Source organism: Rhinatrema bivittatum, chromosome 8 (assembly GCF_901001135.1).
Source record: "Rhinatrema bivittatum chromosome 8, aRhiBiv1.1, whole genome shotgun sequence".
In the NCBI taxonomy this organism is placed as follows: Eukaryota; Metazoa; Chordata; class Amphibia; order Gymnophiona; family Rhinatrematidae; genus Rhinatrema; species Rhinatrema bivittatum.
Window position 1 is genome coordinate 166,815,534 of NC_042622.1, and position 24,883 is coordinate 166,840,416.

The 24,883-nt window shown below is 46.3% G+C and overlaps 1 protein-coding gene across 1 annotated transcript in view; it reads left to right on the top strand.

Annotated features, from left to right (window-relative positions):
* The window catches only part of TAOK1 (TAO kinase 1), a 422,716-nt gene that overhangs the window by 194,320 nt on the left and 203,513 nt on the right, over positions 1–24,883 (top strand). The window contains exon 3 of the mRNA XM_029611182.1: positions 11,197–11,268. Within this exon, the coding sequence (XP_029467042.1) occupies positions 11,197–11,268 (72 nt within the window). The remainder of the gene's footprint in view (positions 1–11,196; positions 11,269–24,883) is intronic.

The following is a 24,883-nucleotide window of genomic DNA, read 5'->3' on the forward strand; positions in this document are numbered from 1 at the left end:
AGTACTGCCTTTCGGCCTAGCCTCAGCTCCTCGAGTGTTCACCAAGTGTCTCGCAGTAGCGGTGGCGCATCTTCACAAGCAAAGAGTGCATGTTTTTCCTTACTTGGACAACTGGCTCATCAGGAGTCAAACGCAAAGCGGAGCTCTCACTTCTCTCCAGCTCACAATAAACTTGCTTCACTCCTTGGAGTTTCTCATCAACTACGAGAAATCCCATCTCACACCATCTCACCAGTTGCAGTTCATAGGTGCAGATCTCAACACCATCACAGCGAAAGCTTTTCTTCCAAGACACCGTGCTCAAGCGCTCGTTCTCCTAGCACACTCTGTTCGCAATCAGTCTCGAGTTACAGCTCATCAGTGCCTCACCCTACTCGGACACATGGCCTCAACGGTTCATGTCACTCCTATGGCCAGGCTCACCATGCGACTAACACAATGGACACTCATATCTCAATGGATTCAAGCCATTCAACCATTGTCCACTCCCATTCATATCACACAAGATCTAAGATCTTCTCTTCTCTGGTGGACATCAACGATCAACTTGCTAAAAGGCCTACCTTTCCAGCATCCAGTTCCACAAGTGACTTTAACTACAGATGCGTCCACCTTAGGGTGGGGAGCGCACATTGCTCACCTAAAGACACAAGGCACATGGACAAAGCAAGAAGCCTCCTTTCAAATAAACTTTCTGGAACTTCGAGCTATACGCTATGCTCTACATGCGTTCAAGGACTGCCTTTCACACAAGACTGTTTTGATCCAAACGAACAACACAGTAGCCATGTGGTACATCAACAAACAGGGAGGGACAGGGTCGTACCTCCTTTGTCAGGATGCAGCTCAAATTTGGGACTGGGCCCTAACACACTCAATTCTACTACGGGCCACCTACCTAATAGGCATCCACAACACAGTAGCGGATCGCCTCAGCCGTCACTTCCAAACCACACGAGTGGTCTCTAAACCCATCGCTAGCAACCAAGATATTTCAGCGTTGGGGTCAACCAACAATAGATCTCTTTGCATCCCACCTGAACTACAAAGTGAACAAATACTGCTCTCTCCTCTGGCAGTCCAACAGCCTACCAAGGGACGCCTTTGCTCGCCATTGGAACTCAGGCCTCTTATATGCGTATCCTCCGATACCACTCATAACCAAGACTCTAGTGAAGCTACAACAGGACAAGGGGACAATGATACTCATAGCCCCATATTGGCCTCGACAGGTATGGTTTCCCACACTGCTAGATCTCTCAGTCAGGGATCCAATTCGCCTGGGAGTAGCTCCCAATCTCATAACTCAGGAACAGGGTCAGTTGCGCCATCCCAACCTTCAATCCCTGTCCCTGACAGCATGGATGTTGAAAGCTTGATCTTACAACCACTCAACCTTCCAGCCACTATATCTCAAGTACTTATAGCTTCACGTAAACCTTCCACTAGAAAGAATTATTCCTACAAATGGAAAAGGTTTACAATGTGGTGCACTAACAAAGATTTAGATCCTTTCACTTGCCCCACTACCTCACTACTAGATTACCTTTACCATCTCTCAGACTCTGGTCTTAAGACATCATCTGTAAGAGTACACTTAAGTGCAATCTCAGCTTACCATAACAAACTGGGAGATGCACCCATTTCTACACAGCCTCTCGTGAGTAGATTCATGAGAGGCCTAACTCACATTAAACCTCCAGTTCATTCCCCAAGCATTCAATGGGATCTGAACGAAGTATTAACTAGGCTTATGCGTTCTCCATTTGAACCCATAAATACCTGTGACCTTAAATATCTTACTTGGAAAACGGTATTTCTCATAGCCATTACATCAGCTAGGAGGGTCAGTGAATTGCAAGCACTAGTCACATACGAACCTTTTACAAAGTTCCTACATGACAGGGTAGTCCTCCGGACACATCCAAAATTCCTTCCTAAGATTGTCACGGAATTTCACTTGAACCAATCAATAGTTTTACCAACATTCTTTCCTAGGCCTCATTCCCACCAGGGTGAAAGAGCCTTACACACTTTAGACTGTAAGCGTGCGTTATCCTTCTATTTAAACCGCACAACAGCCCAAAGGAAATCCAGTCAGCTGTTTGTTTCCTATGATCCAAACAAACCAGGTAAAGCAGTGGGTAAACATACTCTGTCAAACTGGCTAGCAGATTGCATTCAATTTTGTTATGAAAAAGCAGGCCTTACTCTTCAAGGGCGAGTAAAAGCACACTCAGTCAGAGCAATGTCAACTTCAGTAGCACACCTTCGCTCTGTGCCTATTCTGGACATTTGTAAAGCAGCAACATGGAGTTCTCTTCACACTTTTACAGCTCACTACTGTTTAGACAAAGAAGGAAGACAAGATTCGGCCTATGGACAATCCGTCTTAAAGAACTTGTTTCCAGTATAATCCCAACTCCTTCTACATCCAACCTGCTGTGATCTTCGGCTGATTCATTTCATCAACAATACTTCACTGTTGCTTCACTACAAAATGACTCAGCCTCTAGCTTGCTAATCACCCATATGTGAGGACTAGCATCCTGCTTGTCCTGGGATAAAGCAAAATTGCTTACCTTGTAATAGGTGTTATCCCAGGACAGTAGGATGTAGTCCTCACGAAACCCACCCGCCACCCCGCGGAGTTGGGTCCGATACGTTTTATTATTTTATTTTTTGGCTAACGCTAATTGCTACAAAACAAGACTGAAGGGAGACCCCTGTGGCAGGGAATATCATGGCATGCTGGGCATGCTCAGTAGGCACTCTGGTGCCAGTCAAAAGTTTCATAGAAACTTTTACAGAAGTTTTCCGTACATAGGGCTCCATTACTGATGTCACCCATATGTGAGGACTACATCCTGCTGTCCTGGGATAACACCTATTACAAGGTAAGCAATTTTGCTTTATCTTACTAAGGGTACATACCTTGGCCACCCGGGACTGAACCTGTATCAAGTTAGGAGCCCCCTTATCTTTCCAATGTAATGCAATCTCACAGCGAGCAGAGGTGGCCACCAGTCTAATAAAGCGTTGTAATGCTGTATCTACCTGGGGGTATTCTGAATTAAGTAAAGCTACCGTGGGAGTTAAGGTGATAGAGGTATGCAATATATCTGAGAGCCACGTGCCCAGACTCTTCCACAGCTGAGATACAGCAGGACACTCCCACCACATATGATAGAAAGAACCTCGTTCCCCACAACCTCTCCAGCACCTATCCGACGCTGTGGAATAAATTTTATGCAGCTTGGAGGGGGTTTAGTGCCAGCGATAGAGGAGTTTAAAACTATTTTCCAAAAACAAGGCCGATATGAGGCCTTTACAACCCGTAGTGAATATATTATCCCAAAAGTCCGCACCCTGCGGGGATCCAAGATCAGCTTCCCAGGCGTTAATAAATGTTTGCTGTACACTCATACCCTGAATGAGTAATTTATAAATCTTTGACATTAAGTTCTGCACCTTATCAGCCGACCGGCAAAAATTCTCAAAGAGACCAATCGGCTGGAGCAAATCCTGAGAGATATTGGAGGCTCTGGCATAGCTAATTAACTGAAGATAACGATAAAAGTCACCTTGTGGTAAGTCATGTTTGGACTACAAGGTTGAGAACGCCACCCAAGAGGAGTTCTCCCAAAGGTGACTATAATTGCATATACCTTTATCCAACCAGTCTTTAAATACCTGATGCGCTTTACCCGCTAAAAAAGTCCGTGAGTAGAAGGGAGAAAAAAGGACAGATCCTATCTTCTTCCCCACAACGTGAGACTTCCATTTATGCCAAAGTTGTAAAGTACACTGAATCGGGGCGGGTAAGCCTTCCACTTTAGGCCCAGAACCACTAGGCTGCCAAAGTACATTAGTCAACAGGTACGGCCCAATAAGTTCCTGTTCCAATATTGTCCAGGGTTTGCGGGTAGTTATTCTGTGCCAGTCTACTACAGCTCGTAATTGAGCCGCCACATAATATCGTAAGAGGTTTGGTACTGCAAGACCCCCCCATACCCTGGGTTGATACAGGACTTTCTGAGCCACCCTGGGGTGCTTCCCCCGCCACAAAAATTTCATAATCCTGTGTTGCCACTTGAGCAGCGTTGCCGCTGGGATCATACAAGGAATGGTTTGAAATAGGTAGTTAAGCCGGGGCAGGATATTCATTTTAAAGGTAGCGATACGGCCCAGCCACGAGATGTGGTATCTATTCCACTCTTCCATTTCCCTATATAATTTGGTGATAAGAGGGGGGTAGTTAAGGCTGAAAATGTCCTTATGCACCCCTATATATATACCAAGGTATTTAATTTTCTCTTTCGCCCACTTGAAGGCAAAACGAGCTTTCAGGTCACGTTCTTGCTCCCCCGGTAAAGTAATATTTAGAATTTCAGTTTTGTCCCAATTGATTGAGTAGCCGGACACTTGGCTAAAGGATTTGATAATATCTACCACTGCTGGCAAAGATTGCATAGGGTCCGTTAGAGTCAAAATAACATCATCAGCAAACATAGCCAACTTAGAGGAGTAGGAATCCCACACAAACTCCCAGAACGTCTCTGGAAGTCCGAATCCTTTGGGCCAAAGGTTCTATAAACAAGGCAAAGAGTAACGGGGAGAGCGGGCATCCCTGTCGAGTGCCACGCTAGACTATAAAGAACGGGGAGTAGCCCCCATTCACCTTAATACAGGCCCTCGGCTTATCATATAATTTTTGAATCCAGTTAATAAAAAAATTTCCAAAACCCATGGTTCGCAATACTTGAAATAAAAAGGGCCAATGGACCAAATCAAAAGCTTATTCCGCATCCATGGCCATAAAAAGAAAAGTGATGTTGTGACGCTTAACCCACCAGAGGGAGTTCAATAACTTCCGAACATTATCGGACGCCATTCGGCCTGGTATAAAACCGGCCTGATCCGGGTGGATAAGCTGTGCGATATAACCATTAAGCCTATTTGCCAAGACTTTGCTAAAAGCTTAAGGTTGATGTTCAACAATGAGATAGGCCTATAGGATCCACACTTAGTGGGGTCCCTCCCCGGCTTAGCTATTACCGTTATACCAGCCACATTGGAATTGGGATTCAAGGCCCCGTCTTGTCGCAGGGCATTGAACATGTCTGTGAGTGGGGTAAGTAAATCACCGACAAAACATTGATAAAACCAGGCTGTAAAACCATCGAGCCCCGGAGATTTGTTAGCTTTAAGTTGCTTGACGGCATATAGCACTTCAGCTTCTGAAATTTCTTTATCAAGCATATCACTGGCTGATTCTGATAACGTGGATAAGGGAGTGCCCTGTAGAAAGGACTGGATGTCCCGGGAATCTATATTTTTGTTATGCGAATATAGCTCAGAATAGAATTGCAGAAAGCGTTCGCGAATTGCATCATTAGAGGTAAGCAGATTGCCTTGGCCATCTATAATTTTAGTAATAATATTCTGTAATTGTTTGGCTCTCAACTTGTTCGCAAGCAATTTCCCCGCTTTATTGCCCCCCTCGAAATATACTTGTTCTGTTTGCTCCAGCTCATGTGCAATTTTAGCCATATCCAACGCCCCAATTTGTGATCTATAATCAGCTAAATCAGCTAAAGCCACCCGTAGAGCCGCAGTAGGGGCTTGTTTATGTCGCTGTTCTAACTCCAACAATTTTTCAGTTAAGAGTTTACGCTCCCGCAGGGCTGTTTTTTTAACAAAGGAAGCCCGAGCTATAAAAGTCCCCCTAATCACTGCTTTCAGACAGTCCCAAAAGTTACAGGTGAAAGGCCAGGTAGCTTATTATGAATACTATAATCGGCAAGAACCTGACGGCACTGAGCCACAAAGGGTTCACTATCAAGTAAGCTATCATTTAAGCGCCAAAAACATTGGCCTTTATCATATTTGGGGAAAGTTAGTTCGGCCCACCAAAATATAGTCTATCCTCGAATATAGATTATGTGGGTTCGAAAAAAAAAGTGTAATCCTTCTGAATAGGATGTAAAAATCGCCACACATCCACCAACTGAAATTGTGCCATGAAAGTAAGTAGGCTATTACGGTCTTTTTTCGAGGTAGAACATCTCCCCCCGGACGAATCAAGGATAGGGTCTAAGGGCAGATTGCAATCACCCATTACAACAAGTTGACCTTCTTTTTTCGATTGAACCAACACTGCCAACGCATCAAGGAACTTGGAATGTTGAACATTGGGGGCATATAAGTTAAGTAGTGTATACTTATCCCCTGCAATATTAAGGACAAGCAGCAGATATCTACCCATAGGATCGGCAACACATTCAAGTAACTCAAAGGCAAAGTCTTTTTGAAATAAAATCCCCACGCCTGCATATTTGGCAAGTTTGGAGCTGGGCGCCCAATACTGGTGTGGATAAAGGGCGGAGCGCATTAAATGTTCATAACGCCGCTTTAAATGAGTCTCCTGTATAAAAGCAATAGCTATACCAGCTCGCTGCAGATCTTTATAAAGTAATTTACGCTTGCGGGGTGTATTTAGTCCCTTAACATTAAAGGACATTACCTTAAACGTGGCCATCTAGGTAAGTGATGGTGCGACATAGATGCCCCAGAGTGGAAGGGCTAAACAAATAAGGAGCAAATACAGGTCCCCCCAGCAGATAGCAGACAATTAAACTCATTACAACTCGGAGTTCAGCACCTAATGAACCATGAAACAAAAAACATGGCAAATCGCTCTCATATATGAGATCCCGTATATGTCCCACTCCCCCCCCCCTCCCCCCTCCCCCAGAGGAACCACAATTAGCTCTTGGGTCCCCTATCTTGCACGGGTGAATGAAGACAGCTATCCAGTCGCTATCCCACCCGGTAGCATCATCATGATATAAAACACATAACCTGTAACCAAACCTTCCACCTCTACTTAGGCAGCACAAGAAACAGCACTAGATCAAACTGGGAAACAAAAGCCAGTTCATGTAGGGGCTCCTTGTGCGATGTCTGGATCAGGGGTCCTTCTCAGTCTCTTTCCCCCCTTTCCCATCCGTTGCCAACGAGGTTCCTCTCTGCGATCAGCACGTGGTGAGGAAGATGGCTGCAAATCCGCCACACTATATCCAAGGTCTTTCAGGATTCCAGCTGCTTCATGCACAGATTGCGCCTTATGTGTTGTACCTTGCACGGTAAAGCTGATGCCGAAAGGAAAAAGCCAGCGGTACCTGACGTTCTCTTTGATCAGAATAGTAGTAATGGGTCTCATATCTTGGCGTTTTTTAATTGTAGTAGGAGAAATGTCAGCATAGACTTGTATGTCATGTCCCTTCAGCTGCAGCTTCCCCCTCTGCCGCGCCAGTGCCAAAATCTTCTCTTTCACAGGAAAGTCATGAAAGCAAGCGATCACATCTTTAGGTTTATTAAGAGCCCGTTGCCCCTGTACTCTGTGAGCCCTCTCAAGCTTGACCGTTAGGGACCCTCCAGGGCCATCATTAACTTTGTCTGCTTCTTGTTGTAACAAATCTGTGCACAGAATAGTAATAACTTGCATGCAGTCAGCAAACTCGGGAGACTCAGGTATGCCCCTGAAGCGAAGATTAGATCTCCTGTTCCTGTTTTCTAAGTCTTCCAGCTTAGAAGAGAGCTGCAGGATTTCACTAGCCATTTCTTTATGATTATGCTGCAGAGTGCTCATTTTATCAGCGTGGGCTTCTGTAAGAGTTTCATACTCAAAAATTCTCCTCCCCATTTCACTCAGCTCCTCTTTCATATCACCCACTATTTCTCTGATTTCGGATTTAAATGATTGCAAGTCCCGGCTGAGCTCGCCGAACCAAGCTTTAAACTCACCCCGGGAAGGGACCTCCGAGTCCGGGAGTGCCGCTATTGCGGCCGAGGCCTCCGACAGTGCATCTCCCGTTGCGGCCGCCATTTTGTTTTTTTCGGGCGATTCTTCCCGGTTCAATTTTTGATAAGAAAACTTTTGAAAATCGGGTTTTTGGACCCGATTCGCCATCAAGAGCCTTCAGGGGGGAGTTTGGTGCAGAGTCCACGTCAAAAACTGGAAGGATGGTTACGATATGAACAGGATGCTAGTCTGCATAGCCCGGAGCTCCGGGTTAGGCTGCCACTCGAGTCGCTGACGTCATCAGCCCCCGTCTATCTTTTCTTTGTTCCTTTTTCAAGGTCTCTTTTATTCTGTTTTCTTTCCTTCTTCCTTCATACACACACACACACACTCTCTCTTACATGTTCTTTCACACACACACACACACACACGCTTTCTCTCACACAGGATCCCACTCTTCCATGCTCTCTCACATACACACAGGTTTTTACATGTCTTTCACACAGGCTCCCATCCAGGCTCTCATTCTCACATATGCTAACACGCATGATACCATTCCACAAACACAACACATAGGCTCTCACTGTCACATGCAGGCTCCCGCTCCCACTTACATATGTACACACACAGGTTCTCACTCCCATATGCAGGCTACCACTCACACAAATACACATGCTCTCTCACATGCAGACTCCCACTTCCACATACACAAGTTCTCAGTCCCACATGCTCTCTCTCTCTCTCTCTCTCACACACACACACACACACACACACACACACACACACACCCTCCCTCAGGTAGGATTTCATTCACATCCCCCCCCCCCCCCAAGCAGGCTTTCAATCACGCACACCCCAACATCCCAAGCAAGCTCCCATTCACATACATAAACACTCAAACAGGCTACTATTTACACACACACCCAGGCAGGCTACCATTCACATTCATATACCGCCACCCCAGGCAAGCTACCATCCACATACACACTCACACCCAGGCAGGCTACCATTCACACACCCCCACCCCCTGGCAGGTTACCATTCACACACCGGCAACCCCTAGGCAGGCTCCCATTTACAACCCCCCACCCCAGGCAGGCTCCCATTTGCACCCCTTCACCTCCAGGCAGGCTCCCATTTGCACCTCCCCACCCCAGGCAGGCTCCAATTCACATATCCCCACCCCCAGGCAGGCTACCATCGCACATGGAGGAGCAGGAGAACGGGCACCTTCTGGTGAGGTTTTTTTTTTCTTCGTCTGCCGGCCTCCTGATTCTACTCCTCTTCTCGGCCGCCGGTGAGATGAGATCCACTGGCAGCCTCGCGGGCCTCTTCCTCTTCTCGGCTGCGGTGGGATGGGGTCCACCGGTGGCCTCGTGACCCTCTTCATGCTCTCGCCCAACATGTCTGCTGTGGCCTTGTGACAGGGCCTCTCTTCTTGGGCCACCGGCAACGCTGATTGGATGGGCCTGAGGCCAAAGTGGGTGCGCCACAGTCTACCCATGGCTACGCCACTGGTTTTGAATTTAAATATTACAATGATCTTTTTTACATTTTCTTAAGAAAGTCCTTGTCTTTCCAAGTATATGAGCTTTTGTATGCCCAAAATACCCTTAGCATCAGCAGTAGCGGTTTGTTATGCTGTCAATTATACTGAAAAATATGCACATATATTATGCACATAGTAAGAGACATCAAAAGGAGTTGAATTAGCATAAGTTTAAAACTTTGCCCACATACAAGCAGTTAAAGCATCCCTGAAGAAACTGAAAGGGGGCAGTTGGGTCCCCAGGCCTTTCAATCCAGTGGAACATATGCTCAGTAGGTCTGTGAAGAGGTTTAAGTTAATATCGGGTCTATATCAAGGCCTGATGGAAATCCTGATAAGCGATTCTAAAGTGAGATCCCTGAATTACTTTTACAGTTAGACAAGGAGGATTGGGAAGGCCTATGGGAGAGGGCTCATCACAATTCTGTTTGTAGACATAGTGCAGTCCTTATGTGTTTAGATATGTCCTGTGTCATTTCACTGAATTAATACTCCTATTCTGCTCTTTGCTGGAGAAATTGTGGACACACGGAAACATCTATCCACGTGTGGTAGATTTGTCTTCGAGTACAAGAATTTTGGGTTAGGATCTTTAGGGTGATCTTGAATATTTCTGGGCAGGAGCTTTTAATTTCTCCTGAATTGGCATTATTAGGATGATGGGATTCCTACTCAATATCAGGGCAATTGAAAATGTTGATAAATCAGTTAGTTAGCTGCAAGATTTACTGTTACTCAGGTTTGGAAGAGTACACCCGAGATGAACAGTTGGAAATCTCAAATATTTGAGATAGCGTGAATTGAGAAATTGTCACACTGTCTAAATGGCTTTCTCCAGCTGTACAATTCCATCTGAGAGCAATTTTTGGCATATTAGGCTACTTCTCTAGTTTGTGAGTCTTTGCCCTTGATTCATGTTACTAGAGGCACATCCTGCCTCTTTTCTGTTCTGTTAAATGGGGTGATACCATATTTGTTCAATAGCTTTACTGTCTTACGATTTGAAAATGCAATGTTATCCATTGTTACTGACATTTCTATTTTTATTATTTTCAAGATCACGTCCCATGTTAGGTTATACGTGATTGGATGAATATTGCTTGGTCTTTTCTCTGTATCTGTCCATTTACTTTACAAAATAAAAAGCTGTATTAAAAAAGGTTTTAAACTTGTCAGCAGTAGTGCCAGTCATTAAGGCTCTCTCTGCCAGCTGTAGGACACCAGTAGTTGCAGACTTCCAAAAACACATGCTGGTCTTTGTAGCTTTATATAAATTCTTCTAAAAGTACATCATACCAACCAGGAAATATATGAAACTCATTTTTGGTGTAATTGAAGAGAACTCTGAGGGCTCAAACAGTCCGACTGCTTTCTCTGTCCACTCCCGCTTCACCACACCCTCATGCTTCCCTCAGGACAGGAGGTAGAGAGAGAGAGTGTGTGTGTGTTGGGGGGGAAAACAACAGGAGAGAGGGATAGGTCTACTCCAGCCTCACCTGCACCTCCTCTTCTCCTGTTCCCTGCAGGCTGTTTTATGAAGGGGAGGGGCTGGTGCAGACATTTTTCATCAAAATTTGAATGAAGAGGTGAGAAACCTTCAAAAATTTTCATTGTGCTGCAGGATTAAATTAGGCGGCAACAAGTAAATTATGCTGCTTCTCCAGCTGCAGAATTGTGAGAGTTTTAGGGGCCCTGATTTTATGTTACTGTTAGTGCTACATTTACAAAATATCAATGTGGTTTAGGCTCTTGGCTCATCTTGTAGAAGATATTGAAAACATTGCTGTAATGTGTAGTTCCAGCATTTTGATTCCTGTTTCTCCTTTTCTGAAACTTACAGGCACATGATGTGCGCACCAATGAAGTGGTGGCCATCAAGAAAATGTCATACAGTGGGAAGCAATCAAATGAGGTTTGTACAGATTAATCGTAATGCAAAAGTCATCATGTTATTTGTTATTTATTGCCGCTCATACTAGTAGTAGCACATTAATTTTAATTATAGTGTGAATAGGAGAAAATCCCTACAGACAGAACTGTGATAATACATCCACTCAGTCCACAGCTTTTATTTTTTGAGGTCCAATTAAGCATAAAGGAAAGAAAGAACTGCTTTCAGTAATGATGTGAGAGTTCCAAAAGGCAATCACTCCATCTAATAAAAAGGGCTTGGGCTTGTGAACATCAAGCACTTGCTTGCTGCAGAGTTGCTTGCACGCATGTATGAATGGATGGCATATCATTAGGGACCTTCATTTTCGGTTTTTATTGTTCTTTATTTTTCCTGAGAATTTATCAGAGTTTATTATGATAAGAACTAAAACAGGAGAAAATAATTTGAAAAAAAACCCCACATTATTTTTCCAGGTAAATATCGGAGTTTATTTTGGTGGATAAAAGCCGAGACAAAATATTAAGCAGATTCTTCCAACCATCTGCTCAGCATCCCCATCTCAAATCCTATCCCCTGCCTAGCATGTCCCCCTCTCTCTCCCCCATACCCTGCCAAGAATCTCCCCCCGACCCCCGCACTGCAGCAGCATTCATCCTTAATGGTGGTAGTTCAGGCTTCTCCTGTCTCCTCTAGCAGCATGATTACTGAGGCTCCTGTGCTCTGCAGCACTGCACTTTTTTTTGTGCAGGGCCAGAGAGCCTGCCAGCAATTGGAGGGTGAGGAGGCAGGACTTGAAACATGGCATGGGCTGCACTGGAGGGTAAGCACTTTCAGTGGTGGGGGATGGGACTTGAAACACAGCATGTACTTTGGCCCATGCTGGTTTCCAGCAATGGTTGGAGGCCTTGAAACGTTGCATGTGCAGCTCTGAAGCAACTTTTTAATCATCCTAAAATTAGGGTGAAAATCGGTTTAAACAGATTGTCACTTTGGAAAAATCCAGGAATTTATGGATGAAAATCAGTTTAAACTGAAAATGAAGGACCCTACATGACATGCAGAGCACAGCGTGCAGTCCCCATGATGACAGAGCTGGCAGGTAGACTTGAAGAGTTCACATGGCCACCCTGCTGCATGTGCAAAAAGCCATGCTTGGAAAGTAGCTGCACTGGGAGAAGCTTAGGTTCCTGCCTGTGGTGTTTCATGTGGCACAGGCCCCAGTGAGCAGTACGCAAGCAGGACTACTCGAACTATGGCAGGATGGCTGACAGCATTATGGGGAAAAGCGGGCCATGTGTGTTGGAAGACAGTCGCAGTTGGAAGGCATATGGAAAGGCTATTTCAGCTTATTTGTGAAAGACATCTTCAGCTAGACAGTTTATAATACTAAGAATCTGTGAGAGCTTATTAATACAGGTCTTAATCTGTAAAGGAATTTAGCAGGGTATGCCTTACTTCTGAGGACTGGCCACTTATAGACTTGCCTGTGCTCTTTGGTGCCATTTTTAATGCATTGGAGGATTAAGCAGGATGAGTGCCCTGTCCCCTCCTCAATTTCAGTGTTAATACAGTTTACTCAACTGTAGATATGCATAAGAATGACTTTTATGTTGGACAGTATCAAAAGTTAAAAGGAATGCGGGATCTGTTTGCGGGGAAAAAGATACCCATACCTTTTTCAGTTATAATGTAAACAATTTAATAACAACTGACAGTTCAGATAATTTGCCACTTCAGTTTTCCCAAATCAATGAGACCTGACAGCAAATTTAGAGAAATGGTACCAAAAATTAATTTTAAAAACCATATATATTTTTTTCTAACCTAGCAGTTTCCTCCTGCTCCAGCTAGAAAATGAGCTAGAATCAGCACCATGATATTTCATTCACAGCTACCCAGGGACTTTTTTCTTTATTTTATATCCACTCCTATCTCACCCAGCCCAGTCATCACAACAACAGTTCTTGGCTGGGAGCCACACATCAGGACTCCTTCTGAAATCCTGCAGTCATGGGCCCTAAGACCAGCCATCAGGTGTCACCTGTTGTGCAACAACTGGGACTCCCTTCCTGATCAAGGCTTCCGCAGCATCCCCAGACTTGAGTGACATTGGGAACGGAAGAGCTGACTGGGAGGCAAATCCTGCATGGCTGCTTCCGAACTATTGAACTGGGCCTGCCCTGCTGTGTAATTTATTTAATTATAATATATCACATGTTAGCATCACTCTGGTTCGCGCATCTTTTCCCATGAATGTCGCTCCATTTTGTCTCATGAAGTCAGAACAAAAGCCTGGTTGTAGATTAATTCATGTTGCCTAACTCCTCTGGTGTCTTTACACTTAATTAATCATTTTCTATGATGTTACAACATTTTGCTGGTACTTAGAACATCTGGAAAAATGTATATCCAAATTAAAAATAGGGAACCCTACTTTCAAAACGGTCTGTGGTATGCCATTTGCATTTGTAAGTGGGCCCTTGGAGATTTGTGTTCCTATTTATAAACTGTATTTTGGGGGCTGCACAATTTATAAAATACTGTGTATTTCTGCCCCAAAAGTACATGAGTATATTTCAGTACACATGTATATTTGTAATGCGGGAGCAAGCATACATTCTCTAACCATTTTATAGAATTAAGCACATATATTTTATGCACGTAATAATTATTAAATGCGCATGCAGTAACCCCAGAATTAAACATGGAAGCAAGTATTTTATGAAGTATTCCCATAGTCTGCTTTTGAAAATCATTGGAATCACCAGTTTGCTAATACCCCCACCAGTTCACCCAGACCTCTCCCACCCAAAACTACAGACAAAAGACAAATGCAATTTCAATTGCATAAATCAGTCAGCAGGTATAACAGTATACTGACAAGTTCAATGATGTGTGTACACCTCTTACAATAGGGGACTTGTGTGCCCCTAAACTGCTCCTTTTTCCCTTGTTAAGTACATGTGTATGCTCAAGGTTTATAAAATAGATGTACGTGTGCACATGTAACTCTTTGAAAATTACCTCCAAAATTGTGCCTGTGATGAAAGATGTGGGAGCTGCTCTCATGAAAGCAAGTGGAAATTACAGATTTTAATGTTTTCTAATTGTTAATGTTTTTTATCTCATATGAGAAGAAAAATGTCAGGTTACATTACAAATAGCAAATGCCTGTAGTCGCATGAAAAATCTTGGCCATTTCGGGAGGAGACAAATGGGCAGTTTTGTAAGTTTTTAAAGACTTGGGACCAGATTAAAGTAGTGGGAAGAGAGGTACAAGAAGCATTCAAGGCTGTTTGCTTGCAGAGATTATTGAAATTGTGTATCTTTTGCCCTGTGATTTAATTTTCTGATCCCAAAACGCCACAGGAAAAAAAACTATGCAAGCAAAATCTTCAAAAACTCCTTATGGACCATTGCTTGGAAGTGCTGTATTTAAGAACTGGATCAACCATTCACAGTGAGATTTGTAATCTGTTCTGCTTGCACAAGCGTTTTGTAGAATGATTCTCTTCTCCTAGGACAAGCAGGATGGTAGTCCTCACAAATGGGCGACATCATCAGATGGAGCCCGGCACAGAAAACTTTGTCAAAGTTTCTAGAGGCTTTGACTGGCACATTGAGCATGCCCAGCATGCCACTATCCGCGTGAGGTCCCACTTCAATCTCTTGTGGTTTTTTGGAACTCTGCTTCTTTTGCCTTTTTTGCACTTAAATTCGCAGTTTTTCTCCCAGTCCATCATCAACTATCACTTCGTGGTCCGTGTAACCCCTCGATGCGGTACATAAACGTTTTTCTTCCATCTTTGTGGTCGATTCCCAGCGTTCCACTTAACGGTGGCCCCTGGTCATCAACCGTGTGCCTGCTGTTTACCATGGCGTCGTCTGGCTTCCGTCAGCACCCCTAGAGCCCGCGGACAGTGTCTATTACGGATCTGCATGAGGTTTGCATCCTCTGCCTGGGGGCATCGCACGACGTTTGAGTGTGTCAACTGTGAGATCAGATGACCCCAAGAGGGCTGTCATGCTCAACTCGACAAAATGGAGAAACTTTTTGGCCCCAAGAAGTCTGCTTCATCCACACCCATGTCTGAATCAACACCTGAGGGTCGAGGGGAGCCACTCGATACACTACCCCTTGCCACACCCCTGGCGTCATCTTCTAAAGATCGAGGGGACGGTGACCGATCCTCCATGGTCTTGCCGATTTCCAGGTCATCGGAATCCTCTGCTTCCTCAGCACCGGGAAAGACCAGGCCGAGCACCGTGGGAGATCCCACAAGCATCAACACTGGTTGCCATCTGCACATGGCTTCAGTTCTGGTGTGGGACAAGCGGCTGCCGTACTGCCACCGAAGCGACCCCGTGGCACAGAGGCCCCATCCTCCAATAAACCTGGAAATCCCAGGCGTTCCCCACTGTCCTGGCACAACTCATGTGTGACCTGAAGTTCCTCACCTGGAAGGTTATATTCCTAGTGGTGATCACTTTGGCTCGTAGAGTTAGTGAGCTTCAGGCCTTGATTACATATCCGCCATACACAAAGTTTTTTTTCATGATTGTGTGGTCATGCGTACGCACCCCAAGTTCCTGCCTAAGGTTGTGACTGATTTTCACATCAATCAGTCCGTTGTTTTGCCCACCTTCTTTCAGGGGAGGAATGAGCTCTTCACACGTTGGATTATAAGAGGGCTTTGGCCTTCTGTTTGGAACATACAGCAGTTTACAGGCAATCCACTCAGCTCTTTGTGTCTTTCGATATCAACAGGCTGGGAGTTGCGGTGGGTAAACAGACTATCTAATTGGCTGGTGCACTGTATTGCCTTCTGCTAAGCACAAGCGGGCCTTCAGCTTGGAGGCCGAGTCAAAGTTCACTCTGAGGGCCAGGGTGACGTCGGTAGCCCACCTGCAAGCGGTCCCTGTTGCCGACATTTGCCGAGCAGTGACGTGGAGTCCCCTCCACACGTTCGCTGCCCACTACTGTTTGGACAAGGATGGTCAAAAAGACAGTGCCTTCGGCCAATCTGTCCTCTGCAATCTCTTCCAGGTTTAAACCCAACTCTTCCTACCTAAGGCCCCTGATTGGAACCAGGCTGCCCACTCTGCTGACCAACAGCACTGCAGTTGTTGTGCCTGTTGGCACCTTGTTTGGTAACTGTTGGTCTTAGTTGTTACCAGGAGCAGCCTGGAGCTTGGTATTCACCCATCTGTGAGGACTGCCATCCTGCTTGTCATAGGTGAAAGCGCAGTTGCTTACCTGGAATAGGTGTTCTCCTAGGACAGCAGGATGTTAGTCCTCAGGAAACCCGCTCGCCACCCCACAGAGTTGGTTTCTCCTTCCTTTTGCTATTTTTTTTTTTTTGCTTGTATTTTTGCTGTTACGAGGATGAAGGGGGACTTCGCGTGGACGTACGGATAGTAGCATGCTGGGCATGCTCAGTGTGCCAGTCAAAGCTTCTAGAAACTTTGACAAAGTTTTCCGTGCCAGGCTCCATCTGATAATGTCACCCATCCGTGAGGACCAACATCCTGCTGACCTAGGAGAACACCTGTTACAGGTAAGCAGCTGTGCTTTCCATTAAGTTGAAGGAAATTAAATAATTTGGAAAAACTTGCACGATTTCAAACTGAAGCAAGTGCATTGATTTGCAGGTTCTAGACATATTCTTCTCCAAAACTTAAATCTGGCCTCTTGTGTAGTTTAATTTAATTTAATACTGGACTTGTTTTCTGCAGTTCTGAGTTGTGAGCCTGTTTAATGCACATTCACATAATTTAGGTAACTTTTTAAAATTATTTCTTTATTTGGACATATATAACAAAGAGATCATGAAAACTTTAGCATTTGAACACAATTTTATTAATTTCCACACCCTTACCTCTATCCTTTCCTTAACCCACCAACATATACCTCCCCCTAACTAACCCTTTATTACAGTGCGTAATCACACTTAATGTAATTTTTGATTTATATTCTGCCTTTTGTGTCTGCTCAGCCACATTCAGTACAGTAAGTATTTCCCTGTCCCAGAAGGCTCACAGTCTAAGGAGTAAATTTTCAAAGGAGTTGCATGCATAAAGGTAGTATATATTCTCACAGGACAAGCAGGATGGTTGTCCTCACAAATGGGTGACATCGAGGATGGAGCCCACCACGGAAAACTTCTGTCAAAGTTTAACAGAACTTTGACTGGCCCCTACTGGGCATGCCCAGCAAGGCACTGACCCTGCAGCCAGCAGGGGTCTCCCTACAGTCTTCTTTTTTCCGCGCAGCAGTTGCCACGCGGTGAAAGGAGCTCTCTTACCACGTTCCTGACAGGAATTTGGAAATTAATTTCCTAAGAAAATTTGCCCCTCAGGGGTCTCCCTTCGACAAATTTTGTCATCTTTACGGAATCCGGTAAGTTTTTTGCCATTTTCCATCGACTACCGTCGATTTTGGCCCTCGAGGCCTGTTGGCACTTACCGATCCCCAGGCTAAATTTTGGCTTACAGCCATGGCAACGGGGTTCCGTCGTTGTCCGGATTGCACCCGGACTACGTCAATCACAGACCCCCACAGGGTTTGTGTTATGTGTTTGGGTAGTGAGCATGATGTCCTGACTTGCACCAAATGTGCCTTAATGACACCCAAAGGTCACAAAGCCAGGATGGAGAAGATGGGGCTCCTCTTCCATGCACCCACCCCAACGCCATCGATAGCATCGACGTCATCGGAACCGGCACCGTCGAAGTTGCACCATCACCGTCAACCCTCCGGTGACCGTCCGCCATCGATCGCTTCTCGGCCGTCGACTCCCGTCCCTTCCCCGGATGGGCGAGGGGATCGGAAAGAAAAGCATCGCCATCGACGGCACAAGTCTCGGCCTGTCAAGGATCCACAGCCATCGACCTCCGCTCAAGCCGAGCCACCGACTAAGAAGCCGCGATCAGACCGGACACCCTCCACGTCTCGTTCGCAGGCACCGAGGAAACCCTCACCCTCTTGGGGTGTGGGGGCCGTGATCCCACCGGTTACGGTGGTCCCTCCGGCCTTGCCTCAGCCTCCCTCTCCCGTCGAGCCGGGTATTGTTACCCCTGGTCTCCGGGCAGAACTGGACCGGCTGGTCCAGGAGGCCATCGAGAAAGTGATGAAGAAATTACAACCTCCATCGGCACTGGTTCCGGCACCGACGCCGGCACCGACTTCGCCACCGAGGAGGGAATCGACCACCGAGCCGTTGGTGCAAGCTCTAGCACCTCTACTGCACTGCATGGAGGCACTTATGACGGCCCTTCCATCGGTAATTCCAGTACCATCGACAACACCACCGTCTCCGACTGGATTCTCATCGGCAGGAGAAACACCGTTCCGGATTCCCCCTTCCGGGGTGGTTCCATCGGTACCTTCTGGTATATCTCCACCGATTTATCCTTCGGCTCCATCGATTCCGCGTCCGGCACCGATTCCATCGGCAGCGCCGAAGCCCTCGATGCCATTCCTAGTTCCACCTGCAGCACCGATTCCATCTAGATTTCCATCGATGCCTTCAGAGCCTCAACCAGGTCCTTCAGGGCTTCAAGTCCCACATGATCCCTACGATACCTGGGGTGATGATGATGATACATCTTCTGACACAGATTTGCCTTCACCACCATCTCCTACAGAGAGTAGAAAAAGATCTCCTCCTGAGGATCTCTCTTTCATTAATTTTGTAAAAGAGATGTCAGAAGTTGTACCTTTTCAGTTGCAATCTGAAGCCGATGACAGACACCAGATGATGGAACTACTCCAATTTCTGGATGCTCCAAAAATCATCGCTTCCATCTCTATTCACCAGGTGTTTTTGGATCTGCTAAAGAAAAACTGGGAATCTCCTTCATCTATTTCACCAGTTAACAAAAAAGCTGACTCCACATATCTTGTCCAGTCAGCACCAGGTTTTCAAAAGCCTCAACTGGATCATCGTTCTGTTGTGGTTGAGTCTGCGTAGAAGAAGGCCAAACGTCTTAAGCCACACTCTTCCACTCCACCTACCAAGGACAATAAATTCCTGGATAGTGTGGGACGAAAAGTATATCATGGAGCTATGTTGATTTCACGCATAGCTTCATATCAACTTTACATGACTCAATACAACAGAGCCATCCTTAAGCAGATGCAAGACTATGCTGACACGTTGCCGGACCAGTACCAACCACAGCTTCAAGCCCTTCTTCATAAAGGATTTGAGGCAGGGAAGCACGAGATTAGAACTGCCTACGACATATTCGATGCTTCCACAAAAGTTTCAGCCACAGCCATCTCAGCCAGACGTTGGGCTTGGTTAAAGGCGTCTAACTTTCGCCCAGAGGTCCAGGATCGTCTTGCTGATCTACCCTGCTTAGGCGACAATTTGTTTGGAGAACAAATTCAACAGATTGTGGCAGAGTTAAAAGATCACCATGAGACGTTGAAACAACTCTCGTCTGTCCCACCTGACGTGTCCTCCAAGCAACCACCAAAGAAGGACTCTAAGAAGTCGTTCTTTCGACCACGTCGCTATTATCCTCCATCAGCTAGGCCTCGTCCTGCACGGTCCTCCAACAGGCCTCAGCCTCGCCAGCCAAGAAAGCAAAGACCTACTGTAGCCCCACCTCCTGGGCCTGCGGCGGGCCTTTGACTTCCCTCTACTGAGCACATGCCAGATCCCTCTTCCATACATCCCTGTGGGGGGTCGACTGTTCCACTTCTTACACCGTTGGAAACAGATCACCTCAGATCACTGGGTGTTAGCAATTATCGCACAGGGTTACCACCTCAACTTCATGGCTCTCCCGCCAGACTCCCCGCCCCTTCAGGCATGGAGTCTAACCAGCCAGTTGGCTCAATTACAACAAGAAGTATCCCTTCTTCTACAATCAAATGCTATAGAACCCGTCCCTCCCTGTCAACAAGGGACAGGATTCTATTCCAGATACTTCCTAATACCAAAGAAATCAGGGGGGCTACGTCCCATTCTGGACCTTCGGGCCCTCAACAAGTACCTTCAAAAAGAAAAGTTCAAGATGGTAACCCTGGGCGCGCTGCTCCCTCTGCTGCAAAAGGGGGATTGGCTGTGCTCTCTCGACCTCAAGGACGCTTATACCCACATTGCCATAACACCATCTCATCGCAAGTATCTGCGTTTTCTGGTAGGCCGCGACCATTATCAGTACCGGGTACTACCTTTCGGTCTGGCATCTGCTCCACGAGTCTTTACCAAATGTCTCGTAGTGGTAGCAGCATTCCTCAGGAAGGAAGGTGTCCACGTCTACCCCTACCTGGATGATTGGCTAATCAGGGCCTCTACCCCTCAGATTGCTCAATCCTCCCTAAAATTGACAATTCACACACTCCTTTCCTTAGGGTTTCTTGTCAATTACGAGAAATCTTGCTTAGTCCCATCTCAAACCTTATCCTTCATTGGGGCAGACTTGGACACCTTACAGGCAAAGGCCTACCTTCCACTTCAACGGGTCCAAACTCTCATGTCCCTGGCTCGCCAGCTCCAGTCTCAACACACTGCCACGGCTCGCCAATTCCTCATTCTCCTAGGACACATGGCATCCTCGGTTCAAGTCACTCCCATGACCCGACTAGCCATGAGAGTAACACAATGGACTCTGCGACACCAATGGATTCAAGCTTTTCAGCCTCTGTCCTCCATAGTCACAGTTTCACAAGCGCTACGCCTGTCTTTAACTTGGTGGACGACTCAAGTCAACCTCCTTCAGGGCTTACCTTTTCTCCTACCAGATCCACAAGTAATCCTAACCACCGACGCTTCCCACATCGGTTGGGGGGCCCATGTGGACGATTTCCAAACCCAAGGGTTATGGTCACCAGAGGAAGCCGAACACCAGATAAATTTCTTGGAACTTCGAGCAATCCGCTACGCGCTCAGAACTTTCAAAGATCATCTATCCAATCAAATAATCTTAATCCAGACGGACAACCAAGTGGCCATGTGGTACATAAACAAGCAGGGAGGCACAGGCTCCTTCCTTCTGTGTCAGGAAGCTGCGCAGATTTGGGCGGAAGCCCTCTCCCACTCCATGTACCTCAGGGCCACTTACCTGCCGGGAGTAGACAATGTATTGGCAGACCAGCTGAGCCGTGTCTTCCAACCACACGAGTGGTCACTCGATCCTCTGGTAGCGACCTCTCTGTTTCACAAGTGGGGTTCTCCCCGCATAGACCTCTTTGCGTCCCCTCAGAACCACAAAGTGGACGATTACTGCTCTCTCATTCGGAGCCAGCACTCTCGGCCGAGGGATGCCTTCTCCCTCAAGTGGACGACAGGTCTGCTCTATGCATTCCCTCCACTTCCTCTTCTGTCAAGGACTCTCGTGAAGCTTCGCCAGGACGGAGGAACCATGATCCTGATAGCACCCCACTGGCCACGCCAGGTGTGATTTCCCATACTCCAGGATCTCTCCATCCGCAGGCACATCCCTCTGGGAACGGATCCGCATCTGCTCACTCAAAACGGCGGATGCCTCCTCCATCCCAACCTCCAAGCCTTGTCCCTGACGGCATGGATGTTGAAAGGTTAGTCCTTCAGCCTTTCAACCTTTCAGATTCGGTTTCTCGTGTCCTGATAGCTTCACGAAAGCCCTCCACCAGAAGATCCTATTCATATAAATGGAAAAGGTACACATCATGGTGCACTTCTCAGTCCCTTGATCCCCTTTCCTGTCCAATCTCTAAGTTCTTGGACTATTTATGGCATCTATCGGAATCAGGTCTTAAAACCTCTTCCATTAGGATGCATGTCAGTGCGGTAGCCGCTTTCCATAAAGGTATAGAGGGTGTCCCTATTTCAGTACAACCCCTGGTAACACGCTTTCTTAAAGGCTTGCTCCATCTGAAGCCACCCTTACGTCCTCCGGCCCCATCTTGGGACCTTAATCTGGTTCTTGGTCGTCTAATGAAACCGCCTTTCGAACCTCTGCACTCCTGTGAATTGAAGTATCTCACATGGAAAGTATTATTCCTGTTGGCTATCACTTCAGCTCGCAGGGTTAGTGAGTTACAGGCCTTAGTCACCTATCCGCCTTACACTAAACTCCTGCAAGACAGGGCGGTACTCCGCACTCACCCTAAATTTTTACCTAAGGTAGTTTCTGAGTTTCATATCAATCAATCCATAATACTACCTATCTTTTTTCCCAGGCCCCACTCCAACTCCGGAGAACAGACTCTGCATACCCTAGACTGCAAACGGGCTCTAGCTTTTTATCTAGACCGTACAGTTGCTCACAGGAAGAGCACTCAATTATTTGTCTCCTTCCATCCTAACAAGTTAGGACAACCTGTGGGTAAGCAGGCTCTTTCCTCCTGGTTGGCGGACTGCATCTCCTTCTGCTATCAGCAAGCTGGCATTCCTTTTCAAGACCGTGTAAAAGCACACTCTGTGAGGGCCATGGCGACTTCGGTAGCACACCTTCGATCGGTGCCGCTTCCTGACATCTGCAGGGCTGCAACCTGGAGTTCTCTCCATACTTTTGCAGCCCACTATTGTTTGGACAAAGCTGGAAGACAGGACTCCATCTTCGGCCAATCTGTCTTGCGTAACCTTTTTCCAACATGATGTACCAACACCCTTCCACCTTCCCGGTAGGGTGCGGATGCCCTTTACCAAATTCCACCCCAGTTGTTGTGCCTGTTGCACGTCGTTGGGTGCATTTGGTGCAAGTCGGGACATCCTCAGCTCGGTACTCACCCATTTGTGAGGACAACCATCCTGCTTGTCCTGTGAGAAAGCAAATGTTGCTTACCTAATGTAACAGGTGTTCTCACAGGACAGCAGGATGTTAGTCCTCACGAAACCCGCCCGCCTCCCCGCGGTGTTGGGTTCGTTTTAGTTTTTACTTTTTTAGGCACTGCCTGTAGCTTTGAAAATCAGACTGAAGGGAGACTCCTGCTGGCTGCAGGGTCAGTGCCTTGCTGGGCATGCCCAGTAGGGGCCAGTCAAAGTTCTGTTAAACTTTGACAGAAGTTTTCCGTGGTGGGCTCCATCCTCGATGTCACCCATTTGTGAGGACTAACATCCTGCTGTCCTGTGAGAACACCTGTTACATCAGGTAAGCAACATTTGCTTTATAGCAATTTTCAAAAGCCCACTTATGCGCATAGTCTTTTGAAAATTCTAGCCCTAACTAGTTATCCAGCTAGAATTTATCCAAATAAGTGGGAGGCATTCCAGGGCGTGGGCAGGAGACCTATCTGGCTAACTCTGGTTGAGCCTCAGACCTAATCTAAAGATAGCTGGATAAACTTTAAGAAACTTGGGTATATTCAGTGGCGTGACTGCGCCATTGAATATACCCTGCTAGCCGGATAAAGTTATCCGGCTAACTAACCGAGCCACACAGCGACTGAAAATGGACCCCATTGTACTTAAGCTTCCTCATGTTTTTTTATTTTGACAATAAGTCAGAATTTCAATTTAATGAAAATCTGAAGAAATCATGAAGGATAGTACAAAACATTACCTTAAGACTCAGCTACTCAGATCCTCGACTGAAAAAAAAATACAAAGCAGCTGTAGTAGCTTTATAATGTGAAAAATCTTATGTAAAATACCGTAAACATGACATTTTGGGCAAGTTTGGTTTGACAACTTATGAAACTTCACTGGTCTTATTTTGGCTCCTTGCGAATTGTTCCTTCATATTGCATACTAATGTAAGGGTTAATGAGAAAAGACAGGGAAAAAGCATTTCTGCACATAATCACTCCTTTCTTGACCTCAGGAGCTCCCCTTTACTCCCAGGACAAGCAGGAAGGTAGTCCTCACATATGGGTGATGTCATCAGGCGGAGCCATGATCCCTGTGTCCACAGGTGTCTCCCTTCAGTCTCTTTTTTTTCTCCGCACTGCAGTTTGCCTCGCGTTTAGGAGCTGTGTGAGATTTTTCTCACAACTTTTCCTCATGGAAATACTTGAAGTTTTACTTCACAAATAATTTCCCTACAGGGGTCTCCCTTCGCGTACATTTCATCGACGCTCGGTGAGTACTATGCCCTGTTCTCCGGTTGGTTCCTGTCACCTCACTATCTGTTCCCCCGGGTTACCAACCAAATTGCGGCCCTCTTTTCTCCCTATGTCTATCACCCTCTTTTCCCAAGGCTTCACTCTCACCAGGGCGAGAGGTTTTTGCACACCTTGTATTCTATCTAGACTGCACTCCATAGGAAATCCACTCAACTCTTTGCGTCTTTGACAAAGACAAGCTGTGAGTTCCAGTGGGCAAACAAACTCTCTCCAACTGGCTTGCAGACTGTATCGAATTCTGCTATGAGGAAGCAGGCCTTCCTCTCCAGGGGTGAGTGCAGGCACATTTGTAAGGACCATGGCAACATTGGTAGCATACTATCGTTCAGTACCAATTGCTGACATCTGCTAGGCTGCGACATGGAGCTCTCTTCACACATTCGCAGCCCTCTACTGCTCAGATAAGGAAGTCCGTCAAGACTCTGCCTTTGGCCAATCTTTCTTGAAAAACTTTGTTCCAGTATAATCCCCAACTCCTTCCACAACCACCTGCTATGATTTCAGGCTGCCTCATCATTGCCAATAGCACCCCAATTATTGTGCCTGCTGCACGAGTCGTCTGCTATTGGCCTG